Source organism: Taudactylus pleione, unplaced genomic scaffold (genome assembly GCF_031769625.1).
Source record: "Taudactylus pleione unplaced genomic scaffold, aTauple2 ptg000331l, whole genome shotgun sequence".
In the NCBI taxonomy this organism is placed as follows: domain Eukaryota; kingdom Metazoa; phylum Chordata; class Amphibia; order Anura; family Myobatrachidae; genus Taudactylus; species Taudactylus pleione.
In genome coordinates, this window is record NW_028284732.1 from 1,041,945 (window position 1) to 1,066,208 (window position 24,264).

Genomic DNA, 24,264 nt, shown 5'->3' on the forward strand with positions numbered 1-24,264 from the left:
CTGTACTGAGGAGCCGCCGAGCCACAGGCGACCCTGTCTTGATTCTACCCACTGGCCACGGATGGCACCCCCGGATAGCGCCCCCCCATTGGCCGGCGCCCCTGGCGAGTGCCATCCTGGCCAATGGGTAGATACGCCCCTGCTTAAAAGTTAAGTGAACAAATTTATTTATTTTTTAAATTCCATATTCAGCATGCTTACTACCAGGCCCCACATTCATCTCTGCCTCACCTAACATTTTGAATCCTTAGGATATTGAACTGATGAGACAGCCCCTAAGGCAGACTAGAAATTCTCAGACATTGTAACACACTGGCGTAAGCAGTTGTATTGAAAAATTACCATTCACATCCAATGATACAATGATTACGTGTAAACTTCTCAAATGGTGTGCTTCCGGAAGGGAATGTATAGTTAGGTTCTTGTCACTAATTTGAGGCAAGCAAAGTTTTCTAAGCTGAATGCATTTGATATGATCCACTGTCCCCTTATATCCTTTCAATACATCAGTTTCTTGGATGGGGCAACAGTACACAAGACCCACACGTTTGGGGTGGGGAGGTTGGTGGCTACAAAGTCCACAATCTTCCGAGACCACCACAAAGCTGAAATAGTTTAGGCAAGTTGACAACCTTATATGTATGTGTGTTAAAGCCCAAATTCAATTTGCCGCAATATTTAGTTGGATGCGCGTATTAACCCTCCATAGGAATTGACACATTTTTTATCACTTCCTGACCAGGTGAAAAGTAGAGGAAAATCTGTTTTCTAAGGTAAAAATGTTGGGACCTTGTTCAGAACCCCTGGTACACACCCTAATGATAAAATTGCCACTTATAAGTAATTAATTTGGCCAATACAGGTGGAGTCTCCCATATACAAATATTTCAAAATACGGAATATTTTTAGCATGACTGAGACAGTGAAATCTTTGATTTTTGATGATTCAATGTACACAAACTTTGTTTAAGGCACAAATTATTAAAAATAAAGTATAAAATGACTTATAGGCTGTATGTATAATGTGTATATGAAACATACATGAATTTCATGTAGGTACACAAACTTTGTTTGATGCACAAAATGATTGAAAGTATTGTATAAAATTACCTTCAGGCAGTGTGTATAAGGTGTATATGAATCATAAATGCATTCTGTGCTTAGATTTGGGCCCATTCCTAAAACATTTCAAATCAGGGTATGCTAGTTTAAACCATGTTTCAAACCGAATGTGTTTTTTTTTCCATTTTTTTATTATTATGCTGTGACCTATAAGCCAATTATAAGAGAATCCCCTGGTGATATTCCACATGCTTGTTGATCTTGGTTTTCATTTGAGTGATCTGAACCAATACAGAAAATTCACACACAACCAAGAAATAGGGAGGGTGAACCAGGTCAGAGAGGTACTAAATCTGCCTAGCATTAGCTAAGATTCCACAAACCCCTATCCTAACAATTCTATAGGACAGAAAAAAAAACCACAATGTTCTCAATCTTCACACATTAAAGATGCAGTACACATAGAAACACCTCATGGTTTAATCTCCTTCATGTTTATTTCAATTCAAAACCTTCAGTCCTACTGAGATGGATGGAAGGAGGAAAGACTAAGGGGTATATGTTTTTAGAAGTGGGGTTGTTGCCCACAGCAACCAATCAGCTTCTAGCTATTTTATGGAAGGTGCTAGATAAATAAGTAGAATCTGATTAATAAATCCTAATAACTTTGAATTGCTCATGTAAAGGCTCATACATACTTAACAATATTCTCCATGAGCGATATCGTTCTGTTTCCCCTGCACTGCCGGGCTCAATGTCGTTGACCATACACACTGAACGATATCAGTGACTGCACCTTCCCTCATCCCCGAACTTGCGGAACCTGACTTTATCGTCGGTTTGCCCTGCAAGTACGGGCGATAAAAGACCTTGTTAACGATCCGCGGGAGCGCGCATCTTTAACGATGTCTTGCATTCACACTGGACAATATTAAATGCAATGAACGATAGTGGTATTGTTATCGTTCAATTTATCGTCTAGTGTGTAGACACTATGGGCGGATTTCAATTCTTTATAGCCGCTATCGCGCCCGATGGAGCTATTCAATTCTTGCTCCTGTCGGGCACGATGAGCTGCCAGCGCTACATTTCAGCTCGCAGCCCCTGGGGGATGAGAGCTGAAATGTGCGAAAAGTGACATGTTTGGGCGCCCAAACATCACTTTTCGCGATCGCGCCCAGCACTTTGGTCAAGTTTAGCTGCTTTACGTGGCTAAACCCGACCTCTCTGGGCGCGATCAGCGCGAACATCTTGGACAATTGTATAGCGGCCCGCGAACTCCCGTCACTTTAGACGGGAGATGCGGCCCGCGAATACAATTGAATTCCGCCCTGTATGTTTTAATGCTGTAGAAAGCATGAAAACATGGTTGATCAAGGTGTCTAATACATAGCAATGTTTCACATTATTAATGTAATAAGCCGGATAGAATTTTTTTCATTAAAACATTAATGCAAAAAACTTGTTTAAACCAAAATTTTTTTTCCCATACTTAGGGTGATATTCAGTTGTTACCCTTACCCGCCTGACAGGAGCTATTCAATTGTTGCTCCTGTCGGGTGCGATCAGCTGCCGGCGCACCCTTTTCAGCTCGCAGCCCCAGGGGGGTGCAAGCTGAAATGGGAGAAAAGTGGCCTGTTTGGTCGCCCAGACAGCGATCGTGCCCAGCACTTTGGTTGGAGGTAGCCATTTTACGTGGCTAAACCCAACCACTATGGGCGCAATCAATGTGATAACGGGCATCAATTTAATAGCGCCCCGTGACTTTTCACTGGAGATCCGGAATGCGAAAACAATTGAATACTGCCCTTTAATGTGGGTATTGCCAGTCAGTATTACCGTGCAACTGCCTGGATAAGACTTTTATAGTTGAATAGCAAGAGTTTACCACAGCTAATTGAATTCAGCCCTAAGACTGAAATGCTGGTTATAGAATAGTGTCTTGATTGCAGAACTGTAATGAAGGCATAGTGTATGGAGTTTGATGCTGTAAGTCACTGTAAAAAATGAGGGGCCAGTATTTGAGTCTTCACATGAAGTGCATTTTATGCTCCTTGTTAATTTTTAGGCTGGAATTCAATTAGCCCCGATAATTTTTGGACATAAACTGGTCTTTAACGCATTTTTTACCTTTGTGCAATTCTATTAAAGATTTGGGTTTTTTTTTAACACACAATTGTCTGTTTTTGGGTGAAAACACATTGGGCTCGATTAAATATAGCGCGATGCTGAATAGCCCCAGGACGGAGCTATTCAATTCACCGTGCTGTTTGGTTTAACAGTTGTCAGTTAAGTTGGAGAATGATGGTTTTGGCGACTTAACATGGGTGTTTAGTCGCGAAAACTGTCATTCTCCGACTAAAGTGCCGCACTAAGCAGGCAAACAGCCGTGCGGCAGGCACTTTTGTCGGACCAAGCAGCACAGTGAATTGAATAGCTCTGGGAGCTCCCTCCCGGGGCTATTCAGCATTGTGCTGAATTGAATCGAGCCATTGAGGGTGATTCAATTCAGGACGATGCTGAATATCCCCGGGAAGGAGTTCTCAGAGCTATTCAATTCACTGAGCTCTTAAGTCAAATGAAAGCTCCCATAGAATCCATGATAAGTTCATGAACCTGTGTGTTTTCACTGCCCGATCAGCGAAAATTATCGGGGATTTTTTTCGGAGACTTCTGAGGTCCCGAGAAAATAAACCCCTTTAAGTGCGACTGTGCTTCGGGGCTGTTTGGATTGCATCGGGGTGGGGGGGGGGGTCAATTAGCTCCTGGTAAATTACTGCTGCTAATTGAATTCCACCTTAGGGCTTATGATGCAGGACAACATAATAAAAAAACTTAGGGTCAAATTCAGTTAGCCTTGATAACACATTTACGCCTGTAAATGTGACTTTCTATGGGTGGCTCAAATTTTAAGCTATTCAATTAGTTCACAAGTTAACATGTATTAATTCTCCATATGTTTTAATGCAACTTTTTTTTCCGCAATCCTCTGAGCTGGTGAAAAATTAAGGAAATTAGGGTACAAATGTAGGGCTTGGTTCAGAACCATTGGCACACCTTCCCTAATGATTGATTAGGCTTTTAAAAGTTTTTAATTGGCTTAATTTGACCAATAATGATGTAATTGTTGCCGTAAAATTCTGCAAAATGCAGAATAATGGGCTATAAGATGTAGGATAGGTATATGGGAGATGCCGTATGAATGGGACAAGTGGGTTTAAGCTTGCAGGTAGGGGTTACATGTGTGTTTTTTTTTTTTTTTTTAACACATTTTTAAAAGGGGCTTATAATGACATATCTACTCAGGCATTTTTATGCACCTCAAATTTATCTTGAGCATTTAGTTTGCAGAAAACACTTGCTTTTTGTTATTTTTTACTTATTTTAAAAACCCCAAATACTTTTTATTGGGGGGGTGGGGGAGGGGGGGGTACAAGCTGAGTTACCCATTTCACCCACACTTAACACGGATATTACCAGCAAGACTTACTGCGCGAACAGCAGAATAAGCCTTTTCCAATTGAATTGCGTGTTAAGCGGGAGCGCACATGCACGCGTTAAGGAAAATTACCAGGCAATATGTGCGTTAATTTAACGCGCGGTAACAACAAATTTTAGTGTGGCTAATTGAATTCGGCCCTAGGAATCCTCTGTTAATTCAATGGGATACAGTTGAGGCATTTTTACATATGCTTTTATGTAATGTGATTTAACCTGCAGTAAATGGTTTGCAAATGCCAGGGTGTACATTGCTTAAACTTCACATGTGTAGAAACTCATAGCAAACTTACTTTTATTGACTAAAAGACTTTAGGGTTAATCCAAATAGGTGTGAATTGCGAGGTGCGAGTTGCTATTTTCTCTTTGAATTCTCACAGCGAATTAATTTTGCAATCCAATTAGCAAATCGCATTGAACCAGTGAGATTGAATTCACATTGTTCCATTTGCAACTCCCTTAGGGTGAGAGATGGAAAGGAAAATTTTTTTAAAGCTAAAATGTTGGGACCTTTGCTGTACCCCTTGGCCCCCCCCCCCCCCCCCCCCTAATGACTAATCGGGCAATTGGAAGTTTCCGATTATCTTAATTTGTCCAATAATTACATGTTTTTTGTTAAAAAAAAAAAATCCTCAAATTACCCCAAAATTAACTTTTTGTTAATTTAGGCACCCCAAATTTAATTGCAATATTTTTTAAATTGAATAAATAGTGTGTGTACAATTTTTCAAGGTGCCCTCAAAGGGGCATGCTTTTACTCTGCATTTCAGGGGACCACATAAGTAGTGTTGCCACTAGGCTGTTTTAGCAGAGAGCTGCGCCCTGCTGCAGCAGCCTACCAGGGGTGTTGGGTGGTGTCCCCACCTGCGGACCGCAGTGTCCCATGGGGAAGAATCATTTTAAACACCTAGAGTACATTCCTAATGCCCACAAACAGCCTTCTATACGGTCTTGCTAACAAAATTATCAATTTTGGGGGGTCCAGGATGGTCTCCCACTTTTTCATGCACTTCTCTCATCTCATTTGGCAGTCAATTCGCAAACCTCTGCTGCGAGTACCCCGAATAGGCATTTTTAATTGGATTGGAGAGTTCTAGAGAGCGTGCATTCGTGCGACGTCTGAGTTTCATGATACAAACTCTCAATTCACACCTAATTGGATTGATCCCTTAAAACAAAAACAATGTCTTGTATGGGCTACTGCACCTTTACATCTTTGATTACTAGCGCAAGCTGCCTTTATATTTTGTTAGGTGTATGCAATTAAAGTGCCACACAACTTTTGTGAAAGAGTTGCTTTATTATTTGCATGTGATGTTTAACATAGTAACATTCAATCCTGCATTTTTTGTTTCCTCTTGCATTCAATCTGCGGTATTGACTGCTGATAGAGAGCTGGCACAGGAGTATAGGCACTAAAAGTAGCGTTCCCATTAGGCAGTTTCAGCGGGTTGCCGTGCCCTGCCCTATTTCTGAAGGGCAGAAAGCACCCTGCCCTCCAGCGCGGCACCCCGCTGAAACAGCCTGTGGTTTCTGTCCTCCACCCGCGGGCCGTAGTGTCCCGCGGGTGGGGAAACCGGCACAGCAGTGGTCACCGCTGGTGAATGGATGCCGGGCACATGCCCCGGCATCCATTCAGTGACCGCGGCGCTTGGCTGCCTGGCATGTCCGTAAGTGCCGGACACGCCCCCAAGAGTGACGAAAAGGGGATGTGTCATAAAGACACTCCACTTTTTCAGACGTATGTGCGCAGAAGTGCCATTGCTCTAAGTCCGGCGCTATCTGTCAAAACCATACTTAAAACCTTGCGTCCAAAACTAGTGTCACAGTAACCAAAGGTATGGGACCGGTGTAATTTGGTAGATGCATGCACAGATGACCAGGTCGCCGCTCTGCACAGTTGTTCCACCGAGGCACCGTGGCGAACCTCCCGAGAATCCCCAACTGCACAAGTAGAATGAGCCCAGTGTGAAGCTGGACCCGGCTTATCAGAAGAGTGGTAAGTCTGTGGTATGGTAGTGGTAATCCATCTAGCAATGGAACGCTTGGATGCCAGCCTTCCTCACTTTGTGCTATCGACAAGGACCAAAATTGAATCCGTATGTCAAAATTGAGGATGTACTGCCTAAGGATGTAGGTCTGGAGGACAAGGATGCCCCCAGACAAGCCAGGAGAACAAGATCTCTTGGTTTAAATGGAATTTGAAAACCCCTTGTGGTAGAAAGGAAGGCTTCATCCAAAAGACCACCCTGTCGGAAAGAAAAATAATGAAGGGTGACTTATAAGACAAGGCAGCCATTTCGGAGACTTGTCTAGCGGACGCAATGGCCAGAAATTAAAATGCCTTCAACATAAGTTACTGTAACTCAACGGTCTCAAGAGGTTTGAAGGTCTTCCAATACCAAATTCAAATCCCACGGAGGAGTAGGTGCTATGTATGTAGGTAAATTCGAATTACACCCTGAATGAAGGCTTGTGCCTCCTGAATGGTGGCCAAATATTCTGCAAAAGAACAGACTTGAGCAGAAACCTGACCCTTTTTGTTCAATTGAGAGGTCACAAGATCTAGTCCAGGCATAACCCACTATCTGCAATCATTAGAAATACCTCCTGATGTAATTTCCATTCCCCAAGATGGACGGGTGTGGAGACTGGGGAAGTCCACCTCCCTGATATCTACCCCAGGAATGTGGATTGCTGAGATGGCAGAAACCCAGAGTTTTGCACAAACTAGAATGTGAGACGCATCCGTCATTGCATGATGACTCCTTGTTCCGCAGCACTGGTGTTTTACCATTGTATCTGAACAGACCTTCCCTTAATAACTGCTGAGTTTGGACCAGGGCATTTCTGACTGCCCTCAACTCCAGGACATTAATGATGAGGGTGGATTTTGTCGGACAAAAGACCCTGAAGATGTAAGCGTACAGTGACCGCACCGCAAGTGATGGAGCATCTGATGGGACAGTCTGAAGAGTTGTCTGTCCAGACTGGAACCCGTCCTGGACTAATTGTGTAAAATGTAGAGTCTGGGCATGAAATCTGGAAAATGGAACCACTTCACTACCATTTTTCCCAGAAGTTGCATGCATCGGAGAACAGAAACGTGATGGGTCTGTAAAAGTGACCTCACCAAAGACATGAATCTTTTACGGAAGAAGGAAACTTTCTGCCAGTGTCAAAAAAGAGGCCCAAGAAAACCATTCACTGTGACGGAATGAGGTTTGACTTTTGAGTGATTCAGGATCCAACTGTGAACCTCCAAGGTGTCCACCACTTCCTGTAGATGCTGGAGTAGCAAGAATTCTGATGAAGCCTTTTTTTAGAAGGTCGTTTAAATAAGGAATAATGGCGATTCCTCTCTTTCTCAAAAAGGAAATCATGCGGGGCATGACCAGATTGGAGTATGAAGAGAAGTATATTTTGTCTATGGATGCTAGAAATTCCCCTCCTTCCACTGATGACAGAGCACAGAGACGCCATCTTGAATTTTGCTAAAAGGAGATCGTGATTCAGCTGCTTCAAGTTCAGGAGCGGATAGAAGGACCCGTCCGGCTTATTTACCAGCAAGAGGTTTGAGTAAAACGCAAGCCATTGCTGGTGTAAAGGAATTTATCTACCGGACAAAATGCTGTTCACCCAGAGATCTGTAACGGATTTGAGCCAAACATCCCAGAACCTGAGTAAGCGGGCTCCTTGAACATCATGCAGTCTCTCAGCCAGCTTGGAGTTCTGTTGTCAAGAATCTGCTGCTGAAGGCTCCCCTGCGGAAGTAACTGGACATGCATCTAAAGGCCTGGGATCTGCCCCTGCCAAGAAGGCAAAAGGAGCCGAAACCGAGGAGTTCTCGCTTTAAGTGTTGGGACTGGGAGATGAGAGCTTTATCCTCCAGTAGCCTGTATTCTAATCTTAGTAAGTTCAGGGTAAAAGAGAAATTCCCCATTCAAAGGGAAAAGCCGCTAATGTACATTTTGACTCTGGGTCAGCATTCCAAGATCTAAGCCAAATGTATCTGCTGGCAGAAACTGCCGAGGCTAAGTTTCGTGACTGTAGAGAAGCCACTTTTTACAGAAGAATCCACTTATATGAACTGAAGCTTCATGTTTCTCCAGGATCGCCAACTGATCCGCTGCTTCCCCCCCCCCCCCCCCCCCCTTCCCTGGAGGCTGGCCCATGGGCTCAATATCGCAGACTGTACAAAGGTCTCCTGGCTCTGTGTGACCTCTTGTTAATTTTGTCCCAAATTTGGACTATTCAGAATAGTGCAGCAGAATAGCCTTGCTTTGGAAGCCTTTTTTCCAACCTGTTATAATGCTAAGAGAATATCAATATGTACAATAGATAAGCTAAGACATAAAGACTGCCTAAATGTCCTGCCAACTTAAGGTATAGGGACTGAAACTAACAAAGCAATATGAATTCTGCCTGATTTCTATCCAAATAGTGCAGATGCAATCATACAGTCATCTATTATCTATAGATTTTAAAATGTTCTATCTTTTATGAATGAAAGCAATGAACCTGCCTAAGCTGTGAAAGAGTAGTGTAGGAATAATACACAATAAATATTCTAACTATGCTAAGTAAGACTTTACTCTGGTAACCTGAAGCTACCTATAATCTGAAGTAGGGTTAACAGACTAACAAATCACTGTTTCTAATTCCCACATATAAATCACATAACCGCTATGTAAGGTGTAGTCAATAGCAAAACACTATGTAAAGTGCAGGCAATAGCAGGCTATGATGTGCCCAAACACACTGAAATGGTCTCTGACTGCTGCTAATACTTTAAGCTTGTCTCTGTTGCTCTGAGGAAGATAGCATTGGAGCATTCCGTTTTGCTAGAAGCCCACCAAGGAGGGATGGGGGAAGAGCCAGTCGCACTGCAGCACTGGAAGATGGGTCTAAGAAATGTCTAAAACGACCAGTGATACGCGCTCGCGCTGGTCGTTTAGTCATCTATCATCAGACAAATATGTTGTACAACCTGACGATAACGTCAGGTTCAACATGTTTGCAGATGATTGATGTGCCTTCACCGAACAACTGCTCGTTCAGTGTAGGCACATCACAGACTGACAAACGTCTGCACGGTTACAATGATTTAATCGTGCAGACGTTTGCCTGTCTGCTAGTGGATGTGTGCCATAAGAGTAGTGTATCGGTGACCCACTTCAGGAGCTAGGAGTGTAGCAGGCGAAAAGCTTACACCCATCTCTCTGACTAAGCCCCTTTTTGATGGCGAACTGAGCCCTGTAAACAGGGATCGAGGTGCTGGGAAAAAAAAGGAAGCAAAAGAAACGAAAACCCAACTGACGTAAACCCAGCCTACAGCATGATTTTAATCAGGTGATATATTAAATGATATATCGTTTTGAAGCTGATGGGCACAAAATATTGTCCATTTCACTCAGTATACCCTCGCTCGTTCACGTGCGATGTCATCCCATCTGTTGTGCTGCACATCAGATGGGCCAACCAGGCTGACAAAGGCATGCAGGTGAATGCGGAATGGAAGGGTATATCGAGCTGTCGTACACTGGATATATTCTTCTTTCATGCTACGGGTCAGCTGGGATACACTTCATTCTGATGTGTACCCGGCCTTACTCCAAGGCACAAGAAGAAATAAAGGTCTGGTGGAGAATGGGAGTGGTTAGAGGGGACGGAGCTTTTCACTTAACTTTTTAGTGCCTATACTCCTGTCAGCTCTCTACCCACAGTCCATTTCGCAGTGGCCCCCAGATGGATTTTACGGTGAATACAAAAATCCAATTTTTGTGCTTTCCCAAGAAAATATATTCCCAAAGGCACACATCCACTAGCAGATATTAATGGACGACTGAACAATAATGTTATCGTTCAGTCGTCCATCGTGCATGAATCGGGCACTAAAATGTCGGAAACGACCAGCGATGCATGCTCCCGCTGGTCCTTTCCGACATCAATCTTCGCCCGAACCTGCCGGTCAATCTGCCGATAACGACAGATTGGCCATGTTCGGAGATGATGGAGGGTACCTACACTGAACGACTAATCATTCAGTGTAGGCACTGCAGGGGATGGGGAACGACGTTACGATGGATACGCACCTTTAAAAGGCTTCAGTTCTGCTAAGCATGGCAAGACTTTACGTGAATTTGCAAATTTAAAATGTAGCTCTTGATATAAATCAATTTGGGTTTACTAGTTATTTGCCTTATAAATACAGGCCAACTTAAAATAAGTTCAGAGTATTTTACAATTTTTAGGGTTGATGACGCATGTGATTTCTAGTTGAACATAAATTCAACTTGATAATACTTTGTGCTTTAAAGCTGCACTCCCAGGTAACCATAGGAGTTTTCATTTCACCACTTTAAAATGGTTGCTGGGCATGTAGGATTTGGTTAGTGGAATGACCAATCAAGCCACATTATGATTGTGGGTTCTTATTGGTCCATGCTGTTACTGTTGCACCATCAATTTATTTGGTTTAGAGAGATAAAAATTAGGAACCAGAAATTCTTAAATCTTATTATGGTGAAAGTATGCTTACAGAAAGGGGAATAGAGTATAATCTGGGTGTGCGGCTGCTAGTTATATATAAATTACTGCATGGTCCAGGCCTTAGAGCCCAAGTTGCACTGGCAATAGATCTAAATATTATCTATGCATGTGTAAGGTTTAGATATAGATGTGGTGTTTTTTATTTATCTCTCCGTTACTGAACGATTACAGTATTCTGAGAGCTGGACTGACTGTTTATTTTTCTTTCCAGTCATTAGGTGGTGAAGGTGAAGCTGCTAATTTGTCTCCAAATCAGAAGCCTCATATATGTGAGCACTGCAGTGCCGCTTTTAGGAGTTCCTACCATCTTCGCAGGCATGTGCTCATACATACAGGTATGTATATTTTTATGATAAATCTATCTGCATTGAAGCTGGAGACTTGCAGGTTACACCTTTGCTTTCTCATCTGAAGTTGCTTGTACTGGAATCTGCTTTTCTGTATTATGAAAGGTTTGAAAACCCCTGTTGGCACTTATCAACCACTGTCATGCTTGTGATTATTCTCTGCTCTTAGAGAGATTGGACCTGTACACATTTTAGTTGAAACTTGTAGAAGCCCACCAAGGAGGGATGGGGGATCCTTTTAAACCTGGAATATTAGGGTGCCTTGAGAACTGAGTTTAACAATGTATTTCTCATGTCACACAACAAAAAACTTTATATGATCAAAGGTCAATTGAATTTGGCAGACAAAAGATATTGTTGGCTAGTGACATAATTGGCCCATGTACATCAACAGGCTTATGTGGCAAAGAATAGCTGGATCGTACCTTGGTATATTGATCACAGGTCCAGTCATTTGGTGAAATTGACAAAATTCCTGTCTCTAGAGGTTTGCCATCTATGTAGTTGTACCTTTTGTAACAGTTTATGCATAAATGTACACTTTATTTTATTTGAATACATGGTCATTCTGCAGAAATGTCTAGTGTACTGTTTTCACCGTTCTGTACAATAACTAGTAGTATTAGCGGTAATTTGTTGACAGTTGACTAGTGTAGATAACATGGTCAAGACCAAGTTTAATGGACTTGAACTACGAAAAACATAGTATTTATTTTTTTGTTCATCTTGAATGGTCATTTGGAAACCTGTGAACGTATTTCCGAAAGTCAATTCTACATAGAATAAAAAGATTTTTACTGTAATACAGTGATTCATAAACTTTTTCGAATAACTGCGCCCTAGAGTATCAGCATTTTTTCCACAGTACCCTTGGGCCAAAAGTTTCTAAGTGAGAAATTCAGCAAAAATGAAATGAAGTAAATTGTGCTTATATGTCACCCTAGGCTCAGTTATGTGGTGGTTGACAAAACTGCGCTTCTTTAACATTTTTTGATAGGCAAAACCAGTGCTAATGGCTGCCAATCACACTGACTAAAAATAATTTTATTTGGTACTGGACCACTGACCCAAGGCACCCCTGCAAGTGCCGCAGCACCCAGTTTGGGAACCACTGCTGTAATGTCTTAACAGAGAATTAGCTTGTATAAAAATTTAGATTTTTAATGTGTGTGTGTGTGTGTGTGTGTGTGTGTGTGTGTGTGTGTGTATTTTTATTTTTTTCTTATGCATCAGAGTATCAAAAATTAAGAATGCTCATATAACTTACTGTTAATACTTAAGTGCATACACACAACGATTTTTTGAGCGATTATCGTTAAACGATATCGTTCATAGTTTTGACTCAAAGTGAACGATTTTGTTAAAGGATATCGTTTAACAAAATCGTTCACTTTCTGAGTCAAAACTATGAACGATTATCGCTATGCGCGTTCACGTTTGTAGTTCAGTCAGACTTGTCAACTCAACGATTTTCATTAAGGGAATATGCAAAAATTGTTTGTAGTTCAAAAAAATCGTTCATTACACTTTAAAAAAATCTGACAGAAAATTGTTCAGAAAATCGCTGGTAACAAAATCGTGTGTATGCAGCTTAAACTCTTAATACTTTGGCCTGCGAACATCCCTTTCATTTGTTAATTAAGGACATTGTCTGAATTTTGTTTACTTTTGTGTCCATTTCACAGCCTGCTGTGTTTTTCTCTTTGTAGGTGAAAGACCATTTCAGTGCAGTCAATGCAATATGAGTTTCATTCAGAAATATTTGCTGCAGCGGCATGAAAAAATACATAGTGGTATGTAGATGCTTGTTTTGTATGTTTTCTTGGTTTGTCCTGCACATTTTAAAGAGTGGCTCAGTAACTGAAAGTTACAATTTGGACTTTGACAAGCATATGTAAAATATTGCATGGTTGTGTTTTAGGCATTCTGGTGGATCCGGTGACATCTGCCATGTTAAAAAGATGATGCATTTCCTACTGGCAGTAGTTTGTTTTGTTTACCCAAGATGTGTCCTCATTGTTGTTGCTGCAGTCGTGTTAAACAGCCCTTCTAGTCGCGCTTAGGGCCTGATTCAGAGCCGGACGCTCTGACCAGAGTGCTCGCTCTGAATCAGGGCCAGCCTAGCTTAAAATGGAGGGGCATCCTGGCCGCTCGCATAGCTGTGGGTGACCACCCACAGCTTATGCGAGCGGCCAAAAAGATGGTCGCGATGGTCAGGACCATCACGACCATCGGGCTTGCGATGAGACCCTGCGGTAGGGTCTCGCTGCCGCAAGCCCAGGAGTGCTTTTGGCTCTATCAGAGCCAAAAGCACTCCCTCTGACATCACTAGTGATGTCAGTGGGGTCGGACCCAGACGGTAGGCGTTCCCATGGGCGTTCTCTGGTCGTTCTCTGGTCAGAGCGTCCGGCTTCCCTGTCGCTCGCCGGGTCTCGCGCATGCGCACGACGGAGACGCCTCCGTCGTGCGCATGAACATTTAGGTAACATCGCCCCGCTTGCGAGCGTACAGCGCTCGCGAGCGGGTCTGTATGAGACCTTTAGTCCCTTGTGAGTTTATTCCTGCCGAGCATCTTTTTGTGTCTTTTTCACTGCAGATGTCTTATTCGCAATACGATGCGAATAAAACGCACAATCAGACTTTGCTGATTACAATGATAAGTGGCATGTGTATTTTATGTGTACGACTGCAGCTGTATTTGTGTACGAACTGCTACGCTACAGTGTCAGTGGCTGTATTCCACACCACAGTCCGTTGTGATTTTACAGACAGCCGCACATACAACATACATAAGCCGCATATAATTTTAATCAGCCAAGTCTGATTGTGCGTCATATCTGCATCACATTGTGAAAAAGAGGCTCGGCCAAGTCTCACTGGAGCCGACGACTCTCATGCTCCATGTGTAATGTAACTCGTAATGCAGGAAGGATAGACGAGGAAGGACATATCTGTATATGGTAAATGCTCTAGGCACAAATAATCCCTACCCATCTAATGTGATCTGGGATGCTTTCTTGCCGAGGCTTGGTGATCTAATACAGGCAGCATGTTGTCGGCCAACAAGTCACTTACAGTACTTGTGTGTGCCACATTGTCACTTTGGCATTATAAAAATTAAAAAATTTTTTACGGCTTATGGTGCATACACACGATCAGATTTTTCCTTCAGATATGAACGATAACGATTTAAAAATCGTTCAGTCGTTCATATCTGAAGGAAAATCGTTCATATCTGACATGCCTGGACGATCAACGATGCGTGTTCCCGTTTGTCAGATAACGATATCTGACATCTGATGGGTTTGCAGTTAGACTTGGACGTTTCCATTCATTTTAATGCAGTCAAAAATCGTTCAAAACTTTGGTAAAATCGTTCAGTCGTTCATCTGACAAATCTGACCGTGTGTATGCTCCATTAGTCTTCATAACCATTGCCTGTAAACATGCTAAAAATTGTTGCAGATTTTGGTTAAGTTAATAGTCCTTAAAATTATATCCTATAAATAATAAAGTAATCAGAAATCTTGTAGTAATGCACTTTGTAGTACTGGTGAATTTAAGTTTACTTATTTTTTTGTTCATATTCTAGGAGAAAAACCTTTTAACTGTGATCAGTGCAACATGAAGTTCATCCAGAAGTACCACATGGAGCGACACAAGAGAACACACAGTGGAGAAAAGCCATACAAGTGTGATACTTGTCAGCAGGTACATTACATCTTGTTGGGTCTTAAGAGACCAAGGGGGAATTCAATTATCCGCAGTACTTTAACGCCGGTTAATTAATTCTCCGGGCTAATTCAATTACCCCCGAATACTTTGACCATATTTGGGAGCGTGATTCAATTGCTGGAGGCGTGGCCACGGCCCTTTTAGAAACACAAACGGTAACGCTGAAGAGGGGGGTTCTGAGTTTCTCAGCCAGCGGTAGATTCGCAGAGGGGGGGTGGCGACGATCAGTGTGATCGTACCCCCAGAGAGGAGACTCCCTCATCCACTACAGCGCAGCACGGGAGCAGGTGAAACAATACACCCCTATAAGTGCCGTTTTTATCGCGGCGGCGATCACGAAAACATGGACTTGGGAACTTATCGCGGATGTGTTTTTGCCCGAAAACAGGATATTTTTTTTGTGGTAAAGTCCTGTTTTTACCGCACAAAAAATTATCGGGGGAATTTAATTGCCCACGATAATTTTTTGTGCGGTAAAAACAGGACTTTACCACAATTTTTTTCCTGGGCAATTCAATAGCTTTCGTTTTTACCGCAACCCTCCGTTTTTACCGCACAAAAAATTATCGTGGGCAATTAAATTCCCTCCTTAGTAGTAGACTTAAACTTAAGTGTTGTCAAACTTCTGGTAAATTGTTGTGATAATATACATTTACAATAGTCACATTGCTTTTCATTACAGTTTCTGAGCTTTTGTCATTGTTATAGGGCCCATACACCTACACGATCAGCTTCCGATCCGTTTTACATCCGATTACCCTGCAGTTCCGTCGGCACTTTTTTTTTTTCTTTGCACAGGATCAGTCGCGCAATCGATCCTGTGCCTCACGCGCTCATTAGGTAATAGGGACAAACAGTCATTGAAATGACTGTATTGCCACAGGATAGATCACGTGATAAAAAAAATGCCAAGTTCTGAACATGATACGATGGGAACATATGTGCTGCACATATGTTCATAAGATACGATTGAAGGACCCACAGGAGCGCGCATCGGATGAAAAAATGCACGATTTCAACAAGACTGAATGTACGTCGAGTCGAAAATCGTGTGATCGTCTAGAAATCGCGTAGGTGTATGGGGGCCTATAGTCTCCATTCTTTTGTATGTTTCTATTTAGTTTGTTAGTTGGTTTTAGTTGGCCTACAAGCTTAGATTTGTGATGCATAATTCCTCCCTAGAGACCTATTGTGAGTACTAGCAGCGATATATAATTAGTGCAGGCTGACCAAAATAAGATCTGAACCTTGAGAATGCAAAGTTTGTTTCCCTTTAATATGATCGCTAATTATCCCTGGTCTGTTCATTGGATATACTTTAGTGTCTGCAACAAAATTTACATACCTAGAAGCATGGGGGAAAAAAATGAAGTTTATCTGAACAATAGTTAGTGAAACACTGAACAGCCAAATAACAGTATCAATATGTAAGTACTGTTCATGTCGCTAGAGAAGTGTAGAGTGAGACCTAAGTTAACTTTCATACAGCGATGTACTCTGAAGAACTTGCTTGTAGAATCTACATTCAGGATAGTATCAAATGTTCCACTGGTATAGAAAAAGCTAGCATATTTGGTGGATTATTAAACTGGCAAAATGTGAAATCTGGAAACATAGCTTGATGAATTAAGTAGAGTGCTGCTAACATAGTGTAAATCTATTCCGATATGAATAACATTTTCAGTTGAATCCCCTTGGCCCTTTTCAACCTGAGTGTCCATTTTCAGAGGTTAATGACTGGAAGATAGAATACCCCTAAATGGTTTTCTTTAGTTTTTACGGTGGTCTGTCCAGGTTAACTATTTACTTTTTGTTTCTTTCTCGCTGTTAATTTATAAAGGTGTTTTGTGTTTTGACAGTACTTCTCAAGAACAGATAGGTTGCTGAAGCACAAAAGGACATGTGGTGAAACCATGAATAAAGGAGCCTTGGAGCCTGGGTCATCAAATCCTAATATGGATAATTTATCTGGCAACTTTGACCTATCTCAGGGAAATTCCAATTTTTCTGGGCGCAAGAAAAGCAAGTCCAGAAATGGTTCCTCACATAAGGACCATAAGCAAGGCAACAAATTAAATGAGGCACATATGGCAGCTGGTCTAGACATTCAGGCTTATGCAGTGGATGTTCCAAATATATCTTCCGGTAGTGTTATATCTGGAACTGGTATGGATGATTTGGACACAAAGATGCCAAAATTAGTGTTCAAGAAGGTAAGCAGGAAACAGTCAGAAAAGAATGACCTCTCCTTAGAGTCTGTGTCTGCCAACATGGTTATTCATAAACTTTCAAACAAAAATAATGGCCCTCTTGATATGGTGGGACATACCAATGTAGACACCATGAATCTCCTTCAGAGTTCAGGAAATAAATGTTCTACAAGTAGCAATTACGATGATGCAATGCAGTTCCTAAAGAAAAGAAGATATTTACAGGCTGCTGGCAACAACAATGCCTATGCTGTGAATGTAGGCCATATGGTGGCACAACAGTCTGTGATTCAGTCTGCGGTTTCCAGTGTTGATGGGGACAGCCCGCTAACACTTATAGATTCCCAGGCACTGAATGTTGAAATAAAAAACTGTCATGACAAGTCTGTCATTCCTGATGAGATTCTTCAGAGCATCTTGGATCACTACAGTCATAAATCGGTTGGGCATCCTGATATATCTTTCAACATTGCTGAACACCATGTAGAGCTTCAAACAGGAGACGGCAGTGATTTAGTTCAAGAAGAAAATGTCTGTTCAGATTCTGTGTCTACACCAAATGATAAGGCCCATATGTTTCAGGAGTATTCGAAATACCTTCAGCAAGCTTTGGAGAGAACAAGCCATACAACTTCATTCCCACTGGGGCCAAGTTTACAATTCGTAAGCCTGTCTTCATCTCTTGCAAACCATTCTCTTTTTCCCGACAAACAAATTTACACTACATCTCCTCTTGAGTGTGGGTTCAGTCAGTCGGTAACTTCAGTATTACCGTCCACTTTCCCAAAGTCACACTTTGGCATGGTGGTGAGCCCGCAAACTGGATTTGCATTGTCGCTGGAGGCGACACATCAGCAGTTGACTCCTTCACAAGAGTTGGCTGAACAAATAGAGTCACAGAAAACCTTAGATACGTCCTCTAGCTACCAGATTTCATCTCAGGAATTGAACGGGCAGAAAGATCAACAAAAAAGCTTGGAGTCCACTTCAGGTTTTCACCTTCAACCTCAGGATTTGGCCAGTCCTTTAGAACAGCGGAAGGACCTCAGACCACAAGTAACTTGCCAGATAGAGAACTTTGCACAAGCATTTGGTTCCCAATTTAAATCTGGTAACAGGGTGCCAATATCTTATAACACTAGCACTGATGGTTGTGTGGATCATAGGTTGAGGACTTCAAATCCAGAATTCTCAGGGTACACAAATTTGCTATCTGATGTAAATGAAACAGGTAGTACAAGAGTCAAGACAAGTAGTCAAAGCTTCAGGTGAGGCTGTAAGTTTGCCCAGGCATTTGAGGTCTTTTAAAACATGGTGTTTTTTTATTTTGATAACACTGCCATTAGAATGTTTCTACACAATCGTAATAAGAATTATGTAATCTATGCCCTGTCAATGCAATTTTTTTTCTTCAATTTTTTTTTATTATTATGAAAGTGTTGTGATAGTTCAGCTTGTACCTAATTTTTAAATTGAAATTAGTTAGTTGGGGGGAGGGACGGGGAACAGGGTAGCCAAAACATAATTTCAGAGAGAACTGCCTAGCAGTAATTTTTCATCTTTATTGCAAATATCTTTAAGTACAGATAAATGCCCATTGTCAAACCATAAAAAAAAGCAAGATAAAATGATCGGACTCAGGCATGGTATTTTGAGCTGAAGGCACATAATATATGAAAATTTCCCATTGAACAGTGAAACTTGTTATTTTTCACTCTTGTCCTAATGACTTCATATCGTCAGAGTAGTTCATGCCTGTAATCTGTATTCCATTATATATTTAATATTCTCGGCAATAGCTTTAAATTAACAAACTTAAATTACTATCAAGATTTTTGACAGATTATGTATGTACAGTGTTCTTTATTTTTTCCTTTGATATACCTCATATTTTTACTGTTCATGCAGCATTCAGGAACATATGTATTTTGCAATATCGTTCAAAATAATAAAAAAAAACATTGTGTTCAAATTATTTTATAGATATGTCTAGAATGTTATAAAATGAATATGGCCTGTATACCAGTAAACAGCATAGTATTCATTATGTTGTCTCTGACAAGCAAACCACATTGGCTCAATCGCATAGAAATGAGAATATACATATACATCCACTTCAGAATGCATACTGTGTTTCTCTGTAAATAGAGATAAAGTGGAACCTGGTGGACTATTTCCAGTTCTAAAAGCGAATACAATAGCCAAGTTGTCATTGTACTTTTTTTTTTGGATGTGTTAAACTGCTTCACTCATTAATGTAGATGACATGCGCATAAACTGTTGACTGATAATCCTTGTGCCACACACATGTAGAAAAAAATTGCATTGTTTTATATTCAAATACTACCCTTTACTGGCAATAAGTCTTAATGCAAATAAGTACCATGCTGTTCCAGAGGGTTCATTGATATTCACTTTTTCTTTTAGGTTAGTTTTTTAATTTCCATAACATTAAAAACATGTTAAGCAAGTAATGCACATAAAGGTGATTCAATTTGATGCAGTTGCTTAGCAAATGGTGTAATAATAAGGGACTACAAAAACATTGCATGTGTGTAGCCATTAATTATCATGAATTCTAAATAAAGCTCCTAAATATCTAAATATGACACTCTCAATTCGCTTGAGCCCCTTGTGGAATAATGCCTCTAGTCAGCAGCATGTTCCATCTTTTGTTATATAAAAGTAGTTACAGCTGCTTGGCAATACTTCTTAGTAAAACTTTGCAAAGTAAAAGATAAGTGGCAAAGTATTATAAAGCTGATTTTGTTGCCTTGTACTCAGATTTGTGCATATTCTTCACTTTTTTTCTTTTACCTATGTGTATTTCTCTCATATTTCTCCTGTACTTGCTACTTCGTTATAGATATAATTCGGCATTTATAAACACTTCTACAGATAACGGAAGAAAAGATGTATCTAGAGCAACCAATTTTACTTTCCTTTCATTTTCTGAGTTGACCCTATAAACCAGTTTGACTCCTTTTCTTGAAGCAGCACCTCCAAGAACAAACTGTACAACAGTCTTCTAAATGCTGCACCCCCCCCCCCCCCCCCCCATCTTTTAGGACCAATTATTCCATTGTATGGAGGGAAAGGACACTTGAGTGCTTACTTTTTTGTGACTATTTTATCACTAATTATCACACATTGGATTTTGGAGAAGAAACCAAAATCTTTATAGATTTTGGTTTGCTATACAGCAACATGTGGAAGATGTATGAAACCTCCTACATAGTGGAGAAAAGGACAATTTGAGAAGTTGCCCATAGCAAACAATTTGCTTCTAGTTAGCATTTTAAGAATGCAATGATCATGCCGAGATAGAATTCTATGTATTTATTTTTGCCATAAGGCCTCTCCACATTTCCTGTAAATGCACCTCAGACCTCTTCAAATGCTGTGAGAACCAAATGTCTCCACATGGCATCAGATCACCCCATACATCCCTTAAATGCCCGTCAGATCCCCACATGCTTTCAGATGTCTCCACGTGTCCCTTAGATCACCCTCACATGCCTTCAAACCTTTCTGCATGCCCCTTTATAATGCACTTCAAATCCTGCTAGTAGATGACAGTCAGGATCCTGTGCACGTTGCACAGTCATGTTGTTGTTGCTGTGTGCGTAATGTGATTATTACACGGGCCAAAGCTTGGAGGATGCTCTAGAACTGTGGTATATAATATACGGATATACCACTAAAAGCTGCTATGTCACACAGCAGTTTTGTGTTTAGTGCATATACTACCCTGGCTCAATCCCTACTTGCACTACACAGACATAAATATACTACCCTGGCTCTACTCCCACTGGCATTACACATAAATATACTACCCCGGCTCTACTCCCACTGGCATTACACATAAATATACTACCCCGGCTCTACTCCCACTGGCATTACACACACATATACTACCCATACTCAGCCTCCACTGTATTACCGCCTTTGACATAACATCAATCAGGAGTACTTCCACAGCAGGTTGCATGCCCTTGACATAAATAATGTATAGCCGCTGCTTCTTATGGGTCTGGTACAAGAGAGGGTCACAATTTATACACACACGGGGGTATATATGAACTGCGCCCCTCCCCCATACCTGATCCATAACCTGTATGTGTTTTACTCTGTATTTACCCCCCCCCCCCCCCCAATCATGTCTTTCTGCCCATAGATCTCATAGTGTATTCCTCTCCCCTAGCCGTCCGTAGCGCATCCTCCCCACAAGCAAACTCCACCTACTTCAGGTTTCTCTGGCAGGTATGATTCTCCCATTCTGCCTCCTCTGCAGCTCCAATGCAGTCTTCTGACAGCCCCCTGCCACACAGCAGGCTGCTCGGATCCTGTGCGGAACAGAGGTTGAGGGGAGATAGGGGGCGCCTCACCTTCCTCTGCCGGTGAATGAGTAATTAACTACTCAGGTCAGCACTGTTAATCGTTCAGAGCATGTCCTGAAGGACCCAGTACCTTTATTTTTTTAAGTCCCCACTATTGGGTAATGTAGGCACGATAATGCGTAAGTGCAAACTTTGCGATGTGCTTAATATATGCTAGCTGATTGCTTTGGGTAACTTCTCCACTCTTTAGAAGGTTTGATACATTTACCATGTTTAAGATTAGTTTTGTCTTTGCTTACATTATTTGTAAGATGGGCCTTTTTACCATTGCATTACAACCAGTTGAAGAGTGAAATTGAAAACGGTACAATGCTTTTTAATTTTGAGTGTAACTAAAATATATCTAAAATGCTTATTAATAAATTAGCAAATCATTTCAAAGTTAAGCTCCCCATTTGCAGTACTTTTGCTTGACCTTTTAAAACATGTCAGTCATAAGTTTCTTAACAAAGTGTTATCTAAGTAAGTAATAACTTTCCCATGTTTTCATGAGCTATTGCTCATGTCGGTCACATTTTTTGGTTTATACACTAGCTAGGGGGGAGGGGGGGGATCTGTGGGGCTGTTTACACAGGTGGGATTTTGCTGTAAATTGACATGTTGCACATATGGCTAAAGTTGCAGCAACAACGGTTGCCTTTAGATGTAAAGTGTATCTCGTTTAATGGGCTGAGCCAATCAATATTCTTCCACTAGGAACTAGTGATGTCATTCTAGTCAATTGATTGGCTACATTCTGATTGGTTTAGTCCTTAAATGTCTGTATTCACTCTGCAGGTGACTGGTTCACTTTTAAATTAAATATAAATTAGATGGTTTGCTTCATTAAATGTAAAGGAAAGTTGAGAGAATGGAGAGGCAGCATGGTTGCACATGTGCTTTGATATGTTAATGTGATTTTATTGATGTTTTGGAGGGGAAATTAATGCTTCTGATATTGAGGCCTAAATGTGAGTTGGAAACTTTCACCTCCACCTTATTGTTACATTTTTAATTGAGCTGGATACATTTTTTATCCAGAGGGTTTCAGTATATTAATGTAGTTCATTCTTTGTGTGTTCTGTATTAAAGTGTACCTATTGCCTACATAATGCCACTTAGCAATTCACTAGGCACCAGTGACCCCATTGGTGCCTCTGTGAGGTTGATGGTTCCTAGGGAGTTACTAAGCCATGTGCTCCAAATAGATGATTAAAACCCGAAATGGCTAGCTTCACTGTGTAGACAACATGTACACTGAATGCATTGTCCATTTCAAACGGGTACATGCTTTGAAATCAGTATTATGGTGATTTTTTTTTCTCTTGTGTGTGAGATGTCTGTGTACATATGGGTTGGATGTGCAATAAAATTATTTTTTTTTTCAACTCCATGCAACAGTATGCACATTATAAATCATTGTTCTTGATTTCCAGTTGTATACAAAGGAGAAAAGAATGCCACAGTGTAAAGCCATTTTAATGTAAAGATGCAAAAGTTTGTCCTTTTTAAATATTGCTGCTGCAAGAATGACAGTTATGCAGGTTGATGTTCATTTCAAAAGCAACTTATAGTTAATTAGGTGGCTTGGGTTCAAACTGATGTTGGTTACTAGTGTTGAGTATAGTCTCTATTTTGTGGAGTTGTTTTTTCTGGCAACAATCTGTTGTGGAAACTGTCATTTAACAAATCATTGGGACTAAACATGTATTCATTAGTAAACAGACTTTGAAAAATAAACTTGGAAGTATTATTGCCTTTTACAATTATGATTTGCCTGTGTAATTTCATATTGTATGTACTGTTTATGGTCTATTTATACACTACAGCAATGCAATGTGTGTTTTAAGATAATCAGAATTTGCAACTATACAAGATATCTGCAATTTATCTCACCGGCCCTGTTTTTATATATATGAAATATAAAAATATATATATATATATAGATGAAGTTACTGTTTTGAAATGTGCAAAACGTTCTCCGGATGCGCCAAATTCCAGGAATATTTTGAAATCGATTTTTAGCTTGGATTAGAAAAGCAGCATGGACAAGCAATATATTACCATTTTGTTTTTTTGTCTGTTTGTTTTTTTTTTTTTTTTTTTAAATTTTGACTTGGACAAAAATAAATATGGATTTATCTTCTGCTGACAGGATTCCACGTTTACAGAAAAATAGTTTTGGGGGAATCCATGAACTTTTTTTTTTATTTTTTGAGATGGAAGGGGGACAATTTTGTGGATCCTAAGTTAAAATAAAAGGTTTACATTAATGTTGGTGGTTTCAATTTTTTTTCTCATAATGTATGTTCTATATAAGTAAACTATGTAACTTTTTAGTGCTGGCTGTGATCAAAGTAATTGTATGCCAGCACCCTCAATGTATGCTTCTTAGTATTCATAATTATAAGTTTACCTGATCATCTTTTCCATGTTAATTTCATTAATCAACAAATGATTGATCATTTAGGACAACAATGT

General features: G+C 40.7%; 1 protein-coding gene across 3 annotated transcripts in view; it reads left to right on the forward strand.

The window, feature by feature from the left end:
• The window catches only part of ZNF281 (zinc finger protein 281), a 48,041-nt gene extending 23,985 nt beyond the window's left edge, over positions 1-24,056 (forward strand). For all 3 annotated transcript variants that reach the window (XM_088443570.1, XM_088443571.1, XM_088443572.1), the window contains 4 exons: positions 11,324-11,447; positions 13,169-13,252; positions 15,052-15,170; positions 17,054-24,056. In XM_088443570.1, coding sequence (XP_088299696.1) covers positions 11,324-11,447; positions 13,169-13,252; positions 15,052-15,170; positions 17,054-18,676 — 1,950 coding nt within the window. In that variant the 3' untranslated portion in view covers positions 18,677-24,056. The remainder of the gene's footprint in view (positions 1-11,323; positions 11,448-13,168; positions 13,253-15,051; positions 15,171-17,053) is intronic.
• Positions 24,057-24,264: the final 208 nt, after the last annotated feature.